This window comes from Anastrepha ludens, chromosome 6 (assembly GCF_028408465.1).
Source record: "Anastrepha ludens isolate Willacy chromosome 6, idAnaLude1.1, whole genome shotgun sequence".
Taxonomy (NCBI): Eukaryota; Metazoa; Arthropoda; class Insecta; order Diptera; family Tephritidae; genus Anastrepha; species Anastrepha ludens.
Window position 1 is genome coordinate 78,532,280 of NC_071502.1, and position 22,140 is coordinate 78,554,419.

The following is a 22,140-nucleotide window of genomic DNA, read 5'->3' on the forward strand; positions in this document are numbered from 1 at the left end:
GTGGTCTTGCTACCTCATTAATTTAATACCTTAATAGTATTGAATACCTAGTCTATCTTTCTGCTTCTACTGCTGCTGCCGCAGTTGTTGCTGCAGTAGCAACTGCTGCTGTCGTTTCTGGGCTTCCCTTTCCCAGTCAATGCGGTTAAGTCTCGTCACGACTGTAGCCACGAACGTTTTTGCGGCGTCCCATTTAGTGATGGTCGAGCACATATCCTGGACAAATCTTGCGGGGGATGGCGGGTGTTCGAATGCCTTCGCCAGCATTGTTCGTTCTTCACTGAAACGTCTGCAGTGGAAGGCCACATGTTCTGCGCTCTCGACTGTATTCGAGCAACTCGGGTAAATAGGGCTGTCGGCCAGCTGGAAACGGTGTAGATATTCAAGGAAGCAGCCGTGTCCGGTGAGTATCTGAGTTAGGTAGGAGTCAATATCGCTATGCTTCCTATTCATCCACCCTTCAATGTTCGGTATGAGTTTGTAAGTCCATCGGCCTTTGGTTGACTCATCCCATCTTCTTTTCCATTCGACCATCGATCGCGTTCTTTCTACCGCCTTTTCTGCTATCGTCGGTTTCACTCTTTTTACTCCATAGAGGCGATACAGCTCCATCGCATGAATATCCACTGGTATCTTTCTAGCAATAACGCATATTGCGTCGTCTGATACCGTTCTATAAGCGCATGCAGTACGTAGTGCACTGCGTCTGTGTCAACTACCTCGCGCATATGGCTATGTTTAGCCTCAGCCCATATAGGCGCCGCATATAATACGATAGAGCCCGTCACAGTTGATATGAATCGCCACCTATGTTAGGCAGAATTCTCGCTAGTGCGCCATTGCCAGCCGCTGCTTTACAATTAACTGCTGTCAGATGATGCTTGAAGTTTAGCCTTGTGTCGAGCATGACTCCGAGATACTTAAGCGCCTCCTGTGAGAATATTTCGTGTCTGCCAACCGAGATTCTCATAATTCTTTTTTGCTTCCGCGCGCTAATAAGCACGGCCTCTGTTTTCTGGGCTGCCAGCTCCAATCCTGTATTACCGAGCCATCGCTGTACTCTCGCTGCTGCATCGTTACATTTTGCTTCCAGCTGATCTAACCGCTTGTCTACAGCTACCAGCGCAATATCATCAGCATACCCTTAGATCTTTATCCTAATATCTTATCAGCATATCCTAATACCTTATCGGGAAGTTTCAGTTTTAAGACCTCGTCGTACATAACGTTCCAGAGTGTTGGCCCCAGGACCGATCCCTGAGGGACTCCACCAGTAACTTCGTGCTTTTTTGGCCCATTATCAGTATCGTACTGTAGAATACGGTTGCTGAAATAGCTTTTGATGATGCGCAAGATGCGCATTCTACTGTATCCTACTTACCGAGTACCTGATATTAGCGTCTCTGATAGGGATTACTGAAGACTTCGAGAAAGTGGTTCTGTTAGATAGTTTGATTTGACTTTTGCATTCAACTTCATGCTCCTTTTTGTGCCCTCTTGTGGTTCTGTTGTTAGGTTATTTGCTGCATACTACTGTAAGGGTGATAGATTAAAAAAGTTTGGCGATCCAAAGCAAAGTTGTGGGAGTAACACGTCACCGGGTACTCGTTTTCGTTACGTTTGTTCGTAAGATCGCTTGTCAGTTCGATCACAATTGTACGAAATATATTCAATAAAATTAATATCACCACCATTAGCTATAATGACTTCACATCTTCGGGTCACACTCTGTGACGCAAGTTGTGGAAGTTATCGGCTCTAAATCAGTCGAATTCGCTTTGATAACTGTTTGACCGTCAATATTAGTTTTCTTTGAGTTTTTTCTTAAGTCTTAAACATTTTCAAAAGGGTCGGTATTAACCTACTGTGAAGGCCAATTCAACATGAACCTTAACTGGATGCTTAACAGTTCGTTCAAGTTGTCGACTATCAACAGTACACCAGACCCTACGTGTTCAACTCTTCGCAAATACTCATCCGAGATATTACGTTTATCCAATTTAGTTCTGAATTTATCTTAATCTATGCAAGTTCTTTTTCAATGTGCTCCGGAATTTGAGGTATTCTGCACCTAAACGTCCTCGAATCGTGTCTTTGGATATATTAGCACCACTTTTCTTTAAAACTGCTTCAGCTTCATGCAACGATAAGTTCTACTTTGTCATATCCAATTCCGTTATACTCTGATCTTGCTTTGGAGGGTACATCTTTTTTTACTTCCGGGAAGTCGTCAAAATTTTTAAATGCGATCTACCGTTGCATGCTCGTCTTAGGGTGTGTACAGAGGAACACTTCGAATCGTTTTTTATATGCGGAACTCATTTGGCAAAAACCACGTATGCCTTCTAAATTTTTCGCAAAACTCTGGTACGCTTATTTAGCGGCATTTAAATTTTTTTGTAGCGGAACTCTAAGTTTGCATTTTGTCAGTAACAGACTGTACATTTATTTCTTTACACGTGGGATATTTGTCCAAGCATGAATTTCCAGGGGATCACATAAGGTATTTTGTATTTAAGGCTGGCAAGCCTGAAGTTTATAGGACTCAGTAGAAGAGCTGTCACTAGTTCGCATCTGCACTAGGCCAGAAAATCGTGTAATAGCAGTCAAAGTGCTTAATTTATTGTGGATATTTGCATGTAATGTAAAGTTTTTATGGTGGGCAATAAGTAAGGTGAATTTGGTTGTAAAATGAAAAATCTTTATTTATTCTTGTAAATCAATTTCATCCCCTTCAAAATAATCCCCTCTCGATGAAATAGACTTATGCCAACGATTTTTCCAATCCCCGAAACATGCCAAATAGTCCATTTCCGGTATAGTCATCAGCACCTTCTTCGATTCAGCTTTTATCTCCTCAATCGACTCGAAATGCGTTCCCCGGAGTGGTCTCTTGAGTTTTGGGAATAGCCAGAAGTCACAGGGAACCAAATCAGGCGAATACGGTGGTTGCGGAACGATATGCGTGGAATTTTTGGCGAAATGGTCACGAAGAACGAGTGCAGTGTGAGACGGTGCATTATCGTGATGCAAAAACCAAGAGTTGTTGCCCATAATTCTGGTCTTTTTAGACGAATTTCTTCACGTAAACGACGCATAACGCTCAAATAATATTCCTTATTAACAGTTTGGCCAGGTGGAAGGAATTCATAGTACACCATACCACGAAAATCGTAAAAAACTGTCATCATGACCTTTATTTTTGAACGACTTTGACGTGCTCTTTTCGGTCTTGACTCGCCTTTAGCACGATATTTGCTTGATTGGTCGGTTGTTTCAGGGTCGTAAGCATTAATCCAAGTCTCATCTCCCGTAATGATGCATTTGAGCTTGTCCTGTCCTAGTCTGAAAGCATTGTTTCACACACATCAACGCGACGACTTTTTTCCAAGAAATTGAGAGTTTTCGGTACCAAACGAGATTTGACTTTTCCTAGGCCCAAATGGTCTTTCAAAATGGTTTTCCGATCATATCAGTAAGGTCTTTAACAGTCAACCGACGAATTTTGAGCACTAACACCTTCACTTTATTGACGTGTTGGTCATCTGTTGACGTCGATGGTCGTCCGGAGCGCTCCAAGTCATCAACACGTTCTCGACCCTCTTTGAAATCTTTGTACCACTTATAAACATTTTTCTGCGACATGGTTGAATCACCAAATGGCTTCTGCAACATGCAAAACGTTTCCGCAGCCGAAATTTCATTCCGCAAACAAAATTTGATGGCACTTCTCTGCTCAATCAAATCAGACATTGTAAAAATCGAAAAATGCACTCTTGGTCGTTTGGTAAACACAAGCGTAAATATATTACCTACTGATAATGACATTCACATGAAAGTTGGCCCAGATGTTATTAACAGTGCTGCCAACTCATGAAAAAATAACTAGAGCGAAATTTTAATCCCGCGAAGTTTGACAAATAAATTCACCTTACTTTTTGCCCACAGTAGTATATATTTATTTTTTGAGAACACAAAATCACCTTATTTTTAAACACACCTCGCATTTAAAATCATATACAAATGCTCCCAAATGTTTCTAGTGGTTATTGAATAGTGTCCTTCTTCACAAAACTATGGGTGAGTTTATAAATGTAGCATTTTGACCTATGGACCTACAAGTAGTGAGCAAAGGCAGCAGTGGCCAGAATATAATAGGACTATGAATAAGTTCGTGCGGTTTTACAACAGATGGCGTAACTTGATTATTATTCCATCGATCCACATTTCCAAACATTCATTGGAGAGCTACTGTCGTAAGGCACAAACGTCAGTATAAGTTTTTTATTTGAAGCGTAAACAACAATATTTTTACCACACTTGAAAATGTCGAATTTCGTGCCAAATAATGTGTTTTTGCGGGGAATTCTTCTTCATTATTTTAATATGAAGAAAAAAGCAGCCGAAAGTCATCGTATCTTGGTGGAAGTTTATGGTGAGCATGCTCTATCTGAGCGAACGTGCCAGAAGTGGTTTGCACGCTTTAAAAGTGGTGATTTTGGCTTGGAAGACGAAGAACGCGAGGGTGCGCCGCCAAAGTTCATGGATACCGAATTGGAGGAATTGCTCGATCAAGATCCGGCTCAAACGCAAGAAGAGGTTGCAAAAACTTTGGGAGTTGATCAATCAACCATTTCCAAACGTTTAAAAGCCATGGGAATGATCCGAAAGGTAGGCCATTGGGTGCCGTATGAATTGAAGCCAAGAGACGTTGAACGCCGTTTTATGGCATGCGAACAACTGCTTCAACGGCACAAAAGAAAGGGTTTTTTGCATCGAATTGTGACTGGCGATGAAAAGTGGGTCCATTACGACAATCCAAAACGTCGGGCAACGTATGGATACCCTGGCCATGCTTCAACATCGACGTCGGCGCAGAATATTCATGGCCTGAAGGTTATGCTGTGTATCTGGTGGGACCAGCTGGGTGTTGTGTATTATGAGCTACTGAAACCGAATGAAACGATTACGGGGGATGTCTACCGACGACAATTAATGCGTTTGAGCCGAGCACTGCGAGAAAAACGGCCGCAATACGCCGATAGACACGACAAAGTTATTTTGCAACATGACAATGCTCGGCCACATGTTGCACAAGTGGTCAAAACATACTTAGAAACGCTCAAATGGGATGTCCTACCCCACCCGCCGTATAGTCCAGACCTTGCGCCATCCGATTACTATCTCTTCCGATCGATGCAACATGGCCTGGCTGACCAGCACTTCCGTAATTACGATGAAGTCAAAAAATGGATCGATTCGTGGATTGCGGCAAAACCGACCGAATTTTTCACAAAGGGAATCCGTGAATTGCCAGAAAGATGGGAAAAAGTAGTAGTAAGCGATGGACAATATTTTGAATATTAAATTTGTAACCATTTTACGTCAATAAAGTTTCAAATTTCGAAAAAAAACCGCACGAACTTATTCATAGTCCTATTATGACACAACTTTCCTAAAGTATCCTGTTTTAAATTCCACGTCTACTTACATTTTAGTCGCCTGCACCTGTACAATAAATAATGAAACGATTTTTCGCGGTACTACCAATATAGTGACAAACAAACCACGCGAAGTATGACTTTAAGTAATCATGTCACGCCTCGATTTAAGAAATCTATGCTTTCGTCGATATTGTGAATAAATCGTAAGTATATTTCCTCCATATAAAAAAAATGTATAGCTAACATGTGCTGAAAATTGTATTTTCCTTTTTGTTGTAGTCGCTCAATTATGAGAACATTACGCGTAAATCAAAATTGTAGCACATAATTTAAGATTCATAATTCATCGCAGAAGCCACATGAAATTTCAGCTCAATTACTGCCAAACTAAGCGCCTCGGAATATGTACGTACACATATCGAGGTAGTGCAAACGAAATAAGTGGACAAATGCATTCGCATGCAAACTGCAACATTAATTATGCTCGCATTAGTACAACAACAACACCTACAACTACAGCTACAACAACACCAATGACAATAAACACAACAGCGACAGATGTAAATGCACCAAACCACATAATTTTATTTTGCACTGCAATTTTTCTTTAATAAGCAAATATTCGGGTGCTCTTAGACATTGCGGTTGGCTGGGGTAAGTTTCTATCCACTAGACTGGCATGACTAAAGATATTTCAGTGCAGGGGTAGCGACTGAAAAAGGGAACATATAACAGCGCTCGACCCCGCCAAGCCACCCAAAAGAGTTTATGCTATGGTTCTATATTAAATATTTGAGGTGAGAGTAATTCCAATTCGCCTGTTAACGAGAAATTTTAAACATCAAACAAAATGCGAGAGAAGGTAGAGCGAGAGTGGTGACCAGAAGTTTACTATAAGGCAAAGTCACAAATTACTGCACTACGCCACTGCTGGCGCTGTGCATTCTGCATCGACTTACTTGTTATTTCTTGTATATCTGGTATCTTGGCAATTCGCTCGGGAGTGCCGAGTGTCCGAGGCGCAAAGCACTTACTTAAAATTATAATTTTATCTGATGTGATTTCTTTTTAGGTAGATATTTTAACATCAAAACAAGCAATTGGTATTAGTAGAAGGCCTGGGGCACAGCGGAACGACGTGTAAAAAAATACAAAATGTAAATCAATTCAGATGTGTTATGCTGTAGAGAGGAGAGGTTGCATTTTTCGGCATTGACGGATGCATTGAATTCAATGCTCTGAAACGGCGTGGCATTTTGCGAATTTATAGCTGCCAACAATGGAGGAATTCAGAAATGCTTAGAGTTTATTTTGATTAAAGAACCTTTAATTATTTATTAGACTAAATTAAACACACGTACATACATACATACTGACACAGTGTACAACAAACATGATTTTATATAATTTTGCTATATATTTAATTTTCAATAATAAAAACGTGTTCTTTTAAATTTTACAAAATTCATAAATAATTCGAAATGAGATAATTTACAAATGATAAGGTATTGAGTATGTAAAATCTTAAACTATTCTCTGAAAATATTTAATCTACACCTAAGCGTAGATATTTGCTAAAGCAGACGTGCCTACATACGCACATGAATTAACAAGCAAAAGTACTTTATCTAAGGTTGCTGCTTAACACATACGGTTACATAGTTACAAAAAATATAACTTCATACTCTTGCCAAAATATGGGAACATTTTAAGTTAAAGAAAAAATTTCGTGAAGGATCAGCATGCCAAATTCATCAATTTTGAAACCTAAGAAAGCTTTGAGTGCAATGTGTATAATCTTTATAAGTATAGCAATTAATTATGAGGTGCGTGAATGTTGCAGTGAATAACTTTTACGTGTGCAAGATATAATTCAGATAATGTCTAACTGATAACATTACATTTCCCTTAAAGTCTATAGCACATTTGCGCAGCACTTTTCAATTCAAAGGGCGCCTCAAACACATACTTTGTGAATTAGAAGCAAAAAAATACGGAGGGATTTTCTTCCAAATGCTGAGTCATTTGAAAACTTGTGAAATTGCCTGGGAATTAAAAAAAAATGTTTGATTGCATTGTAAAGGGCTTAAAATTTTTCAAATATAAGTTACACTCAGAATGGATGTTAAAGCTTTTATTCATAAGTCTAAAAAAATAAAGAAACGCAAAGTTTTGACTTTTGAGTTTATGTGTCAAAGCCTTGCTGAGCCAAAGCTATTTAAAAATTATGTTTCTTAGTGCGCTGAAATCGTGCGCCTTATGGCCTCTGGTGACGGTCAAGCATTGTTTGACAAGAACTTTATATGTGTGCGTGTCGGGTGCTTGACGCTAATATCTAAAATTTTTGATTTTTACCGACAGCAAGTATGTGTGACACGATGCCACCCGACTGCACTAACACATACAAAGCTCAGTCAAGCATGCTGTATCGTCACCAGAGGCCATTAGACTCAAACTAAGAATTGCATGTAAGTTAGAGTTTTACTCAGCATTCAACGGTGAAATGGGCACATTTTCGCTTTAATCTTAACTTGCCACAAATTTACTTAGTGCGATTCTTCCATTCAAAATATCCTTTACTGATGCTAATTTCTATTTTTGCTGTTTTTTATTATCTGTATTTACATCCACATACATATACATATTGCATATTTGCCCATTTTGGGTGTTTACAATTTCATTTATAATTATTTTACTTAAAACTTCTTTGGCTTATCTTATATTTTTAAACCTTCTATTAAATTAAATTACATTTAAATCGCATGGAAAGCATTTAAATTAATTAAGTACGAACCATAGAGTATAAACTTTGAAAAATAAAGCAATAAAAACAAGCATATCAGAAACACACAAGCATATTTTATTTATTTGGAATTATTTGCAGGCATCTGTATATTTTTCATTTTCCAATTTTTGCATTCGTAAGTGATTAAGTGTCACGGTGCGTTTAGGATTGGCAATGCTGTTTGCTGTATTGTTGAAAGAGGCAAATGGAAGAGGGATGCGTTTTATATTTATCCTCTCTTCCTATCTCTTTAAAAAAGTTATCACAGTTTTCGAAAATTATTGAAGATATTACGAAGCCAGCATTTTTCATTTCGAATTTTAACTGCCGTGCAGAAAACTAAATATTTTACCTTAAGTTTTCTCTGCTGACAATATCTTATATAACTCCGTCAACCTGCTTGCTTGTTTGCTTTGCTAAAATTATTACAGTATTTAAAATAAATTATGTTTAAAAAAGCAATTCACATTTAATTTAAATACATATGTACTATATATAGATTCAGGTTTTTGAGGAATGCCTCTATTTCGACTCTCTCTTTAAACTATATATTTTACAGTTTACAGTATCCATAGATTGTATAAAAAATGAGACCTTAAAATATTAAGCCCACAGCGATAGCGTTTGCTTCTAGAAATTTTACTAATACTCAAATACATACATCCAGACATGGAGACACTTTCACACACACACACACATATCGCTTATTTACAAATGAAGACACAAAATTCACGCTCGTAATCGCACGTATGCCTCATGATATCCGCTACCGCTTATCATCATCGCTAATGATAGCCGATCGCGCGGTATCCTAGCGCTTCTACAGCCCGTGGTCGTTGGTGTTGAGGAAACTGCGGCAGACACGACTCACTTCGGGGTTCGCATGATTCATTAGCTGCATGTAGATCTGTTTGTGTAGTTGAATTTCATTGGTCATCTCCTGTAGTTGGCGCAAAAGCGCCTCCTTCTCCTTCAGCAATGACTTGACGCGCTCTTCCACTTCGCGCGAGCGCACCTTCGCCTTTTCGCGCGACTTTCGCACTGCTATATTGTTGCGTTCTCTTCTTCGTCGGTACTCTTCGCTGCCCTTATCCACATGCTTGAGTGAAGATTTACGTTGGTGTTGCAGTTGTTTGTTGTGGTGTTTGAGGAGGTGCGCACCAGCTGCTAGATGAGGCAGATTCACGGAGTGATGGGCCAAAACATTGGCTGAGGTGAGATTTGTGAAGTTGGGCGCTGCACCGCTGCCGCCATTGTTCATGACGCCGTTGTTTACTGGTCCATTATTGGTCGTTGTCTGGTAAGGATTGTAGAGTCCGTTGGCGCCACTATTTGTGATGAAAGCAGCCGCCGCTGCATTGTTTGCGTTCGTTTCCTGCAGGTGACGTCGATATTCCGGGTCGATGGGCTCCTCTTTGATGGTGGACGTGTCTGAGCCCACCGATGAGTTCTCATCACTCGAGTTATTACTGTAGGCTGCGCCGGAGTGCACCGCTTGTGGCATGTAGGCCAGAGCGCTGCGCCCGTAGTTATGTTGTTGAGTGCGTAGCGATTGTTGCTGCAGTTGGTGTTGTTGCAAAACTTTGGCGGCGGCACTCACCATGCCGTTCGGTGGTAGGGTGGCCGAAAGTCCACCTGGACTCGTAACCATGTCACTGAAAATACCAAGGCCCTCCTGTTCGCGAAACTGATCGTCAATTAAGTGTTGCAGATCTAAAGTGATTTCCTGTGCGGTTAACTCGTCCAGATCGGATTGAGAGTATTGCTGCAGCATTTGCTTCTGCAGCAGGTTGTTTACATTGTTTACATTGGCATTAATGGTGGATGCATTGTTGTTGTTGTTTAGAGCTGCGGCTGCATGTTGCATCTGATGGACTGCGTGCTGTTTGACCACAAGGCCGGAATTCTGTTGATGGGCTGCAACTGCAGCAGCAGCTGCCAAATTACCAACATTATTGTTATTGTTGGCATCTGTGACATTGTTGTTGTTACTGTTGGGGTTGTTTAAGCTGCCATTTGCATTATTGTTCTGCTGCTGGGCACTGGACATGGCGGTCAGAGTGATTTGGCCGATGATCGCCTGTTGGGGCGGAGGCTGTTTTTTGAGGTCCAGCTGGGAGAGGGTCTGCACGGTATCGTACATCTGCGGTGACTCCATGTTGAGCATTTTTAATTGAGCAAATGAGGGCAAAATTTTCGCTGTTTGTGTAATTTCGTTTTAGGGTAAGGTAGTTGATAGGATTTAACGATTGCACGGGTTTCAACTAAAATTGGAAGACTGACAGCTTAGATCATTTTTCACTAATTATTCACTTCGAAATGTTTAGTTCTTTTAGAAGCAGTTAGAAGAGTATTTTTGCTGTTGTTTTTAATTTATTTTTCATTAAAATGTCACTTTGAGTTTTGTGTTCTCAGGTTTTCAAAATGGTTTTAAATTTTAATATTATAAGTTGCTTTGTCAAAGTCCTGTTTTTGGCTTTTAAGCATTTCTGAGGTAAAATCTTTGGGATGTGTTAGAAAAGTTATGAGAATTTTTGATATTTTTTATATTCGTTTTGTGTTTTTATTGTCATGCGTTTTTTTAACTGTTACAACTGTAATAGCTTTTTATTGTTAAATATTTGCACATTTTCTTTCCACAGCTCAATTTTTTATGATAAAAAATCATAGTATTTGTCACAGCTTGTTTATAATAATTTCTGTTTTTTTTTTTTGTATTTACAATTGAGCTTCTTTTAAACTTCGGCTCAGCTTGCTATTTCAAATAAACGTCTGCTTAATTTGTTTCATTTCAAAATTCATATCGTTTCTCCAAACTTTTATTAGATTTATGTCAAATCTCTTTAGTTCACTTTCTGCCTTTGTTTGGTGTTGTTAATTTTTTATTGCAAACTAAACTACTTTGTACACTTTTTAATAATCTTTTGCAGCTTTCAAATTTAAATTTGGATCTCGTTATTGTTGTTAGGCAGCTGGTCGTCTGGGTTACCGCGCGAAGCGTCACATTTGCTCAACAACCTTCCTCGGTCGACTGAAGTGTTTCACAAATGATGCAACCGATTTTATATTTTCCACTTACACGACGTGCGCGTCCGCGTCCGCATCCGCTCGCGAGTATAACTAACTCACTCACTTGCAGTTATCGCCGCCGCAGTCGCGACTAAAGTGGCTCTTCGCCAAGTCTTCAGCGTCTTCGTTTTGTCCCAACAATGACGTCGATGTCTTCGTATGCTGCAGCTATGAAGTTGGCGTATACGTTACCGAAAACAAAATGTACGCGACCCACCGAAAAACAACCACCGACCAACTAACCGAAACACTCACACAACCGACAGTGACGTCGTTTATGCATTGACGAATGACGAATCTAGGGAAGCGTGCAAGATTTTTTCCTCTATCGAAGCACCCGTTTTGAAAACGAGGGAAACACGTTCACTACTTGTCTGACTCCACTGCAAATCAGTTACGCCCAAATTCTCTGGCTGCTTCGACCTCTCAGCTACTTCTTGTCTTGCTATTGCTACTACTTGCCTCAAATATTTGGCTTTGTTTGCGAACGAAGTGTTGCATACGTCTTAATGCCACAATTGGTGAATTGTAACTAAATTTTGTACCACAACTCGCTTGTCATTCCCGCCATCAGCATAAAAAAGATACTTTGAAGAAAGAGATTTCAAAGCGAGCATGGAAAACAGGCAAAAGTATATTATAAAAAGAAATCTTCGCCCGTCCAAAAGAAGTTGCCGAAAATATCAACAACAACATATACAATGCGATCGTAAAACACAAAACGAAATTCAAAGCGAAACAGGGAAAAACGCACATGCCCAGATACGAGTACAGCAAACAAAACCAAAAACAATATGCTCTCTCTATCCCACGCTGAAATGTCGGTTTGTATGCTTTTTATTACTGATTTGCTGCAACTACCTGTGGATGTCGTATAGCGCTGCTACATTCATATGCATATACGCTCGAGTTAAAGCACTCTCTATCAGCTAGTGAATGCGCTAATGCATCCCCACCACGGTTGTATGCCCTTCGTCCTCACTCGTGTACTCGCGAACATTCAGAGTACCGCAAAGCACTTTCGCTCTCGTCTATGGAATGCCGTTTACATGTTTACTATTTGCTCCGGTTAGACGCTCAGCTGGTTGGTTGCCTTGGTGGTGAGGTAGCGGTTTCTGCACTACCAAATTTTATTTTTTGTTGTTTTAAGTTTATTGGAATCACACTTCGCCTACGTCATCTGTATGAAGCTATTGGTAGTGTGTTTTATAGAGAAATCTGTAGGGCAAAGTGCTGCGATCAAATAATTTCAATAGTAGATTTATGTATCATACATCCACGTCAGTTATGAATATTCTATTCATATGTAAGCACACGAATTTTTTGACTAGAAAAACTCACTGCTCGCTAAAACTCGGAAATGCCGCAAAGGCAAAATAATTATATACACAGACAGTCAATCATGCATCAATGCCATCGGCTGTCCAACACATGATCAAACTATCAGTTTATACTTTCACTATAAGAAATATACTGATAAGCTACCCAAACAAAATTAAGCCTATGTGGGTTCTAGTGCATTCGGGGATTACCGGCGATGAAACCGCTGATACCGTGGCAAGAAGCGTTTCTAATGTACCAGCAATTCTTCATAAATGCTACTCTAAGAATGGCATCGTTCTAGAGATTACGAAACAGCGGCGCATTTATCTGTTAGAAAACTGGAAAAACTACCACCACCACTACGCTTTCATAAATCCATCTTGATCAAAAATATCACTTCCTTCCGACCTTCCATACAGCGCCCGCCTGCGTCTGGGCCACACAATTCTCACACACGCACACCTTCTCCAACGTACATAGTCAGCCGATCGCCCCTTCTGTGGCGAAACCGCAACCTTAGATCACATTCTACAATCTTGTCGAAATCTACACGGCTCTAGACAACCATTCTTTGGATTCCCTCACACACTGCCTACAAATTTCTAAAATGACTTGTTAAAACGGATCTAAAATTTTAGCTTATATAGGGTTTTCGAATAACAGGTGTTATTTTGTGTGTGCTTGCGCTATCGAGAGATGATAAACGGTTTTTTATGGCCGGTATTGGATGGTTTTGATCTGGACAACGCTTATTTTCAACAAAACGGCGCTACGTGCTACACTAGCAACGAAACCATTGATCTTTTACGGGAAAAGTTTCCGGACCGTGTTATCTCTCGAAGAGGTGATCACAATTGGGCACCGAGATCTTGTGATTTAACACCTCGTGACTTTTTCTTTGGGGCCACTTGAAAGAGAAGGTCTACGCCAAAAGCCCAGGGTCGATTCAAGACCTCAAAGATTGAATTCGTGAGGCTATCGAGGACATAGGGCAGCCACTTTGCAATTCGGTTATGGAAAATCTCATGAAAAGAATATTGTCCTGTAAGCGTGGCCGTGTTGGTCATTTGCCTGATGTTATTTCCCACTACTAACGGCATACCTTCCTCTTTATAATGAAATAAATATCCGATCATACAACACCTCTGATTGGAAAACCCATATTTAACTTCGCTTAGTTTAGTTATAAGCATATACGCATTCAAATAATTAGATATCGCTAGACCTTATTTAAACTATTTATATATTTATTTACATATTTTGTTACTAGTATCAGACAGCAGATGGCCCATGCTGCTAGTGCTGCTGCCTCCTTATATTTGTATAACTTGTTATTATACAAATCAAACCAAAACATTTTACTCATTGTATGGGAAAGGATCAGTAATGTAAATTGTTACGCACCGAACGAAAAATCAACTGAATTATTTATTTCAGTTATTTGCCAGAGTTGCCATTCGAATGATGGACCGATTCTTGTTTTAGTATATACGTTTAGTGTTGGTTGAGTAATAAAAGTCAAAATTTGTATTTTAATTGAAGGCAGATTATATATAATTAAGTGAATATGTAGCTAATGAATTTAATATTTTTCAAATAAGTCAGTTATGGGTAGTAAAAATTCCGAAATCGAATTGTTAAAAAAAAATTTTTTGGTAGGCATTCCAAATTCGTACAGCAATTTGGCTATGTTCCTCGAAGCTTTGCCTCACGATGTTAATGACGTCATAAAATCATGCATCCGCATTTTCTTGTATGGCGCGCTCTACTAAGCTCTTACGCCAACTCTAACGGTATTATTTGTTGATTTCACAATACATGCAATGTATGTGTGTAGACACACAAGCCCACCAAAACCGGTCACAAACTAAAACAACAGCAATACAAGAAAAACGATCGACAGTCATGCCACTCTCGCTTTCATTTCCGATTCGGAGACACGCGTTGGCGTCAGCTTCGGCATCGACGCCAATTCAGTGGTCGATGCCGACGTCGATGGCTCTCTGTTTACGCTTTGCACGTTGTTTCGGTTGGTTGGCGGAAGTGGGGAAAAGAGCTGGTGCTGGGTGGAAGATTACATACATAGCTCGTGAGTTGTTATCAGCTGATTATTATTAAGCATTGAGCTGGCGCTCGCATTGTTGTGGTTTCAGTTGTGTTCAAACGAAAATGCACACACCACAATGGGTACTTACCTTTTTTGATTCATTCCTAGGTATCCGAAAATAACAGGGAGAAATTTAAAAATAAATATAATCTACTCATACATACTTACATATTCACGTACGCTAGTTTGCTCACTACTTTGTATGGCGCTCTGCGGATTTGTTGAAGCCAGCAAACCCCTTCGCGTAATTTTTCCTTTGTCCTTTCCATCCTACTAAGTGCAAAGTCACTTTCACGCATACAACATGCGTGAGCACTTTTTAAAAGTGAAATAAACATAGAAATGTATGGAAGCGCTGATTATTTGAAACAAGTTCAAAAATGGTACCAAATATTTAAACACTTTGAGTCAAACTATTGTAAAATATTGTAATTAGCAAAAACTGGTATAGAGTTAATAAATATTCATAAAAATATTTATTGTCGTTATCCTGTATAACGCATTAACTAGGCTTGATTTTATATACTAACATATGAAGAATTATTCAGTAGTTTCAAAAATGTTGCATCGATATTAAATTGCTGGCTTCAAAGTCACATATCGCAGAGAAATTTAAAAAATATATCCAAAGCCTAATATACTACATATATATACATATATGTTGAGTTTAAAAACAAAAGTTGAACTTGGAATACTGCAAGAGAGTGGTACGAGTATTCCAACCTGGCAAAGGCTGTATAAAAAAGCCTTGGGTATAAGGACCATAAGAATAAGAGCTAATGCATATATTTAAATTCAATAAGATAAAAAATTTTACATGTCCTGTACAGTGAATAAATGATGCTTACCAAGTCCAAAAAGAGCAAACACATCACTAACACACCTGCATATATTATAACTGAATAACTGTGACTATACATTTTTATTTATATTTTAACATGTACATATACGAGAATTGTGAATTGTGAGGAACGCGAATCGATTTTTTTCAATGATTTCCTCTTTAACGTCTTTAAATACATTTTTTGCAAGGCTTTACGAAAAGTTAATAACTTATAGATAGTTAAATTTTTCCCACGCTGTAAAACAGGCAACTACTTATGCTTAAAATAAATAAGATTCTATTAGAAATGAAGCAGAACAAATAGTAGTAAGCGCGATATTACGAATTACAGACCAATTTCGAAATTGCCTGTTGTATCTAAACTTTTTGAATGTGTTGTCAAAGACAAGTTATACTTAGCGTAAAACGTCTGATTAGTCTTAGACAGCATGATATTGTAGTTGCAAGATCTACGTTATCTGGCTTATCTGTATTTTCTGAAGTTTGCCACACAGGCTTCCAGAATGGTTTCCAAAGAGACGCGATATACAGGGACTTCTCTAAAGTGTTCAGTCTTAGCTGAACAATTAATTTTCCTGGTGCCTTATAAATCGTCTACTTTTTGATAATGGAAAAAGTCATAAAATCACATTTTCTAAGCTTCAAAACCCCCTGAAACTTCTTATCATATTAATTATACATATTTCGCTTCGTCTGATGTGATAAAAGATTTAAGGGCTTTATTTGGCAAAAGCTCAATTTTAGCACACACTTAAATTATGCCGTTTCTAATTCACTTGCTATGCTCGTTTTTGTTCACTGACCCATACACTCTTAATATATACTCTGCGTTAGTTCGGAGATCTTATCATGCAGTCCACCATATAAATCGAGTGTGGACAGTTCAAAAAGTTATTGTGCGATTTGCACTACATCTCAGACCAGAAACCATCATACGAATCTCGCTGTCGATTGATTAGTCTTTTCTCATTAAATGCCAGAAGCACTCTTTAGGTAGTATCATTTATCTTTGATCTCGTTAATGGCGTAATTGACTGTTAATGTTCCTGTAGACATTTTCGTCGTTTCAAGATTTTCAGTTTCATAATTATTAATTTCGTTAAATTGTAACTTTTATGTATTTTTAGCAATTTAATGGTTTCTTATGTTGACAATCTATTTCTACTACACTTTTTAATCTGAAATATTGTAAAATTTGTATTTTAGTTTTTAATTAATATCTTAAATATGTGCTCTGAATTGTGTTAGACATTAATGAATGAATAAATAAATAAATTTTTTTAGTATACATGTTAGATTAGCATTTTTTTCGCAATCTTTTGTTTAACGCCATTGTTACAAAACTATTTTACGTGCATTTGTCGTAAAAAGGGAATGTAATGTATGATACTTTCACTATGGGATCCTTAGAAAATTACTCATACGCCGTGCTTATCCTATAATACACGTAAAATATTTCCCAACATCGACATTACTCATATGCTAAGTGAATTTACAAAAATCAAATAATTATATTTTATTGTGGTTCGAATCACTTATTTTAAATCGAAATTATGCAATGTTCAAACAATGACCGATAACTTCGTTTTTACACGCACCTCTACAGCCAAATCGAGTCAGCCATACCATACATCCCCTTGTACAGGTAAATACTACAAATGTATAGATAATTGTGCAGCATAATATATTAAGATAATAAAACATCAGCAAATTTATTACCCAACTAACATTTTGGTTGAGTATATTTTTATTATATTTGGATATTCACTTCCACTCTCATTTAGGCAACAGTTAGAAAAATTGTCCATTGTTAACCGTACCTTGACTAAATTATTATTAATTTATTTATTATGATAAGATTATTTTTAAGTGCTTAAAAATAACATATATGCACATCCAACCTTGATAAAAAAGCTTCCGGTATATATTCAGAAAATTCAAAACAAGTTTATTCCTCAAAAGTGATATTATCGCCTTCAAAGTACTCCCCATCAACTGCAAGGCACTTATGCCAACGTTTCATCTAGCTTTCGGATCATTTCGGGAACTCTCACTCAACCGTCTTCGATGTTTTCATTACATATCAGGTGAATTCGATGACTGTTGTCACCTGGTGGTTGTACCGGGAACTTCTTGAACAAGTTGGTAAATATGTAAGTTGTAAGTCTAATACAAAAATATATGGATCTTCAATAAATAATATAAAGGGTGGTTAAGTTTCAAGGGCTGGTGTTGATTTTGAATAAAATACAATTTTTTTCGGAAATTATTGTCATTTCCCTATCGGCTGCACACCTCCAAAAGCCACCAAATGCAAATAGTTCCTTATCTAAAGGGTGGTTAAGTTTTAAGGGCCGGTGTTGATTTTGAATAAAATACAATATTTTTTGGAAATTATTACCATTTCTCTTCATTATGATAATACTGGTATGGCTCAATTACGCATGAAACAAAACATCGGCAAAATGGCTGTCGCGGCCTCGGCGGCACACCTACATCCGATGGTCCAAATTTTCGTTGACGCTGAGGCATAATTGAGGTTCTATGCTGTTAATGTGCCGAATTATTTCACCCTTTAACTCTTGAATTGTTGCTGGCTTATCGACGTCCACCTATTCTTTCAAATAACTCCACAGAAAGAAGTCCAACGGTGCCGTTGACGTTTAGGTGTGGTTCACATTCAACATCGGCCCTTGAAATTTAACCACCCTTTATATCAAAATAACCTGATACCTAAACTTCAATGTGTAATATTTGCTATTAATCACCGCGTATTCCGTGTATTGAACTTTTTAAGTGAGGTCACAAAAATATATTTGGCAATTTTCAAACACCTTCAAATTCTCAACTTGGTCATAAAAACCCAATTTACTTACCAATTCCTCGTTTTAATATTCTTTAGGCCAATAGTGGCTTCATGAAAATGGTTTGAGTATTTGGAACAAATTTGCAATCAGTCTGAAATTTACAAAATTTTTTTTAATATATTTTCAGTTTTGGTAACTTTAGTTTTGGTATTTAATTTAATTTTATAGAAAATATTTATATTTAAGCTATTTCTTTAAAGAATTTCATTCGAACAAATACTTAGTGTGTAATGACCGTAATCAGTAATGTTTTGTCTGTGGATTATTTGCAGATAAAAGTCATCCTTTTAATAAGCCTACTTCCAGGAAGTCAATATTATCAATACACCATTAGTGGAGTCTGGAAAGGCATTTTGTCACTTTTACACCTGAAACCTAGGTATATGGGAAAGCTCGTCAAAGGAGTAGGCACAGAAAGAGAGACATTTATATAATTTAAATTAAGGGGTTACATGGGTTTCGTGGGTTAAAAAAATCGATTTTTTTTTTTTGCTTATTAACTTATTTCTACAATATCTCAAGAATATCATCCTAAATTTTCAAGTTGATCCGAATAATAGTTTCGGAGATACAGCCTCTGGGAGGAGGGCGCTCCAAGCCACTTTTATTGTTACTCAAAACTTTAAACGCGTTTTTCTCGGAACCGTGTTTTCAAAGTCGGTTGTCAAATGTTCTCGAAAACAACTCAACCGATCTTGATGAAATTTCACACAGGTGCTCGAAATACAATTTACTAGTGCTTAAACGAAGGATTTTGTTTTTTTTCAATTACAACTATTTAAAAAAAACAAAATGTCAAGCAAATTTGACCGAAATTTAAATTTTTTTGCAAAAATGTCTGCCAAAATTCCAATTTTTACTTTTTTTTCCTTCGTTCAAGCACGAGTTTATGGTCTTAACTAAAACAATTATTTTTGTTTCTTCATTTTTGATGATCCTGTCAGGAGTTATGTTGACAACGCGGACGCACCTTTTTTTCGAGGGGTCACCGGAAATTACGTCACAATGGAGGTATTTTAATTTTTTTTTTGAAAATTTCAGAAATTATTCTTCAAATATGTATCTAAAAGACAGAAAAGAGTTTGAATTAAATAAATAATTTTTTACATAGAAAAAAAATATTGAAAATAGGCCTTTTTTTACCCGCCGAAACCCATGTAACCCCTTAATGTTTTTCAGACTCAGTGACGCCAAAAATAAAGAAGATAAGAGTATACTTCTTACCGGAGTTAAAAATATATTTATAAACATATATATATAATTGGCGCTTACACCCTTTTTGGGTGTTTGGCCCAGCTCCAAACTTCACACTTGTGGAATGCGTCTTGATGTTGTTCCATAAAGGGAGGGGCCTACAGTTTCAAGTCGACTCCGAACGGCAGATGGTTTTTATGAGGAGCTTTTTCATGACGGAAATACACTCGGAGGTTTGCTATTGCCTATCGAGGGGCAACCGCTATTAGAAAAAAACTTCTTTTTCATTTTGGTGTTTCACGGAGACTCGAACCAACGTACTCCGAATTCCGAAGCTTATATAATGTAAAATCTAGTTCAATAGAATTTGCGAACTTATTGCGTTCATGAAAAGAGCGAGTAATAGCAGCATTGCACGCATACTCTGTTCCGAACTTATTCAAATGGAACAGATATTTATTATGTAAAGCCCTGCTACGAACTGAAAAGAAGATCCTTTCCAAAATAGTAAGTAAATTCACCCTTGAGGCAGCGACAAAATAGAGCATTTTGTTGTTTAAGTTAATTGGAAGTAAGCGGTATTTACATACATATATGTTGTGAGAGGATCGGAGAAATTCAGGCAAGAGAAAAAATACTTAAGAAAGACTTAAACATTTTTAATATTAAGCGATAGTCGAGAGACACTTCACCAATTACCTAAACTATTTATTAACATCACCTGCTAACATCAGCAAAAGAAAAACAACTACTTTTTTCATTGATAAATAAAACAAAAACTAGGACACTTCCCTGAATTGTACCAGAGGACGCAGAAAAAGATGCAGTAAAGGCACTAAACAACGTCTATTACTTAATTAAGATCGCAGCCATTCTAGGAAAACAGAGTCAAAGCGCAGATATAGAAGTTTATTAAATAGAATTGTATGTGATAGTTTATCGAAGGTTCTTCAAAAGTCAGTATAGATACAGTCGACCCTGCTGCAAAAACTGTAATACAGTATTTAGTGAAAACGACTAGATTGGAAACTGTGGTTCTACCAGTACCAAAACCATGCAGTTGTGGTGAAAAGTTACAGAATGCATCTCCTGTAACAATTTTCAAATGAGTGAGCTTCGAAATTAGTCTGTCAGATCTCAGTTTTTTATCACTTTTAATTGAAGTAACTACTGTCATTTTCTCTTAACTCCTACAACATCAAAGTTACGGCGGACTATACGGCGGATGACCCATTAATTCGATGTTTTGGGTGCTCAAAAATACAGTTGTTTGAGCCGATGTGTGAGAGCCCGCATTGTCCTGGTGAAGAGTGATCCGTCTTTGGCGATTGGTTTTCCTAATTTCTTGGAAGACAACTGGCAAACAAATGGTTGTGTACCACTCAGAATTTACTGTTCTGCGTTGTTCTAGTGGTACGGTTGTGACATGTCCAGTTTTTCCGAAAAAACAGGCGACCATTTGCTTGGAAGTGCTTCGTGCGCGAACAACTTTTGTTGGATTTGGCTCATCTTGAAGCACCCATACAGTCGACTGCTGTTTACTTTCGGGCTCATACGCGTAAATCCATGATTCATCACCCGTCACGATGTCATAGACGTGTTTCGAAGCCCCGCGATCGTATTTTTTGAGCATTTCCTTCGACCAATCGACACAAGCCTTTTTTTGAGCGATTGACAAATTGTGTGGGATCCAACGCGAACAAATTTGTTTGACAGTCAAATGTTTATGCAATATTAAATGTATGCTGGTCCCACTAACGCCTAAGATTGTCTCAATCTCACGATAGGTTACATGACGATCTTGCAATATCAGTTCGCGCACAGCATGAATAGTTTTCGGAACAACAACTGATTTTACGACCTGGACGCTGGTATTTCAAAACGTTCTGAGTACGTAAAAGCCAAAAAATGTGAAACTTTGCGATACAGCTGTCAGTTGCCAGATTGCAACACCAGGGTTGCCAAATCCCGAAATATAAAAGGCACCCCTCGTATTGTGGCACACGACAAGTTGCTTCTCTAATTTCTGATGTGCACCTTTAGCTTTTCCTACTATTTTTTTTATTGCCGACGCATTTATATGAAAAGTGGACATATTCGCTTCTTTATCTTGCATTTAAACCCCGAATAAGTAAAAATAATTTTTAAAATTTACATAGCTACTATACTTTTCTCGAAAGTTATATGATACTTTGTATTTGATTGATACATGTAAATAATATTTCTGCAGTGTACCAGCTATCGGTCAATTATCGAGCGAAAAGGTCAAATACTATTGCATAAGGATTGCTTTCCTCACGTTAATGCACAAATACACCAATGTACCTACACTTATGCGTAAAAAATGTACAACAACATATTTCATCATTGGTTCATATATTTTTCTTTGTTACATTAGTATTTGCAATAAGGGGATTGCCTTGCCGCAACCACGTACTCAGGAACTTGCGGTGCAATTTTGCAACGGTATTGATAAAATATTGCCTGATGGCACAAATATTTTGTAA

The 22,140-nt window shown here is 37.9% G+C and overlaps 1 protein-coding gene across 1 annotated transcript; it reads right to left on the reverse strand.

The window, feature by feature from the left end:
* Nucleotides 1-6,831: 6,831 nt before the first annotated feature.
* Nucleotides 6,832-11,632, reverse strand: LOC128867985 (CCAAT/enhancer-binding protein). The gene has a single exon (XM_054109652.1). The coding sequence runs from the start codon at nt 10,394-10,396 to the stop codon at nt 9,050-9,052; it is 1,347 nt and encodes a 448-aa protein (XP_053965627.1). The 5' UTR covers nt 10,397-11,632; the 3' UTR covers nt 6,832-9,049.
* Between the last annotated feature and the right edge of the window lie 10,508 nt (nt 11,633-22,140).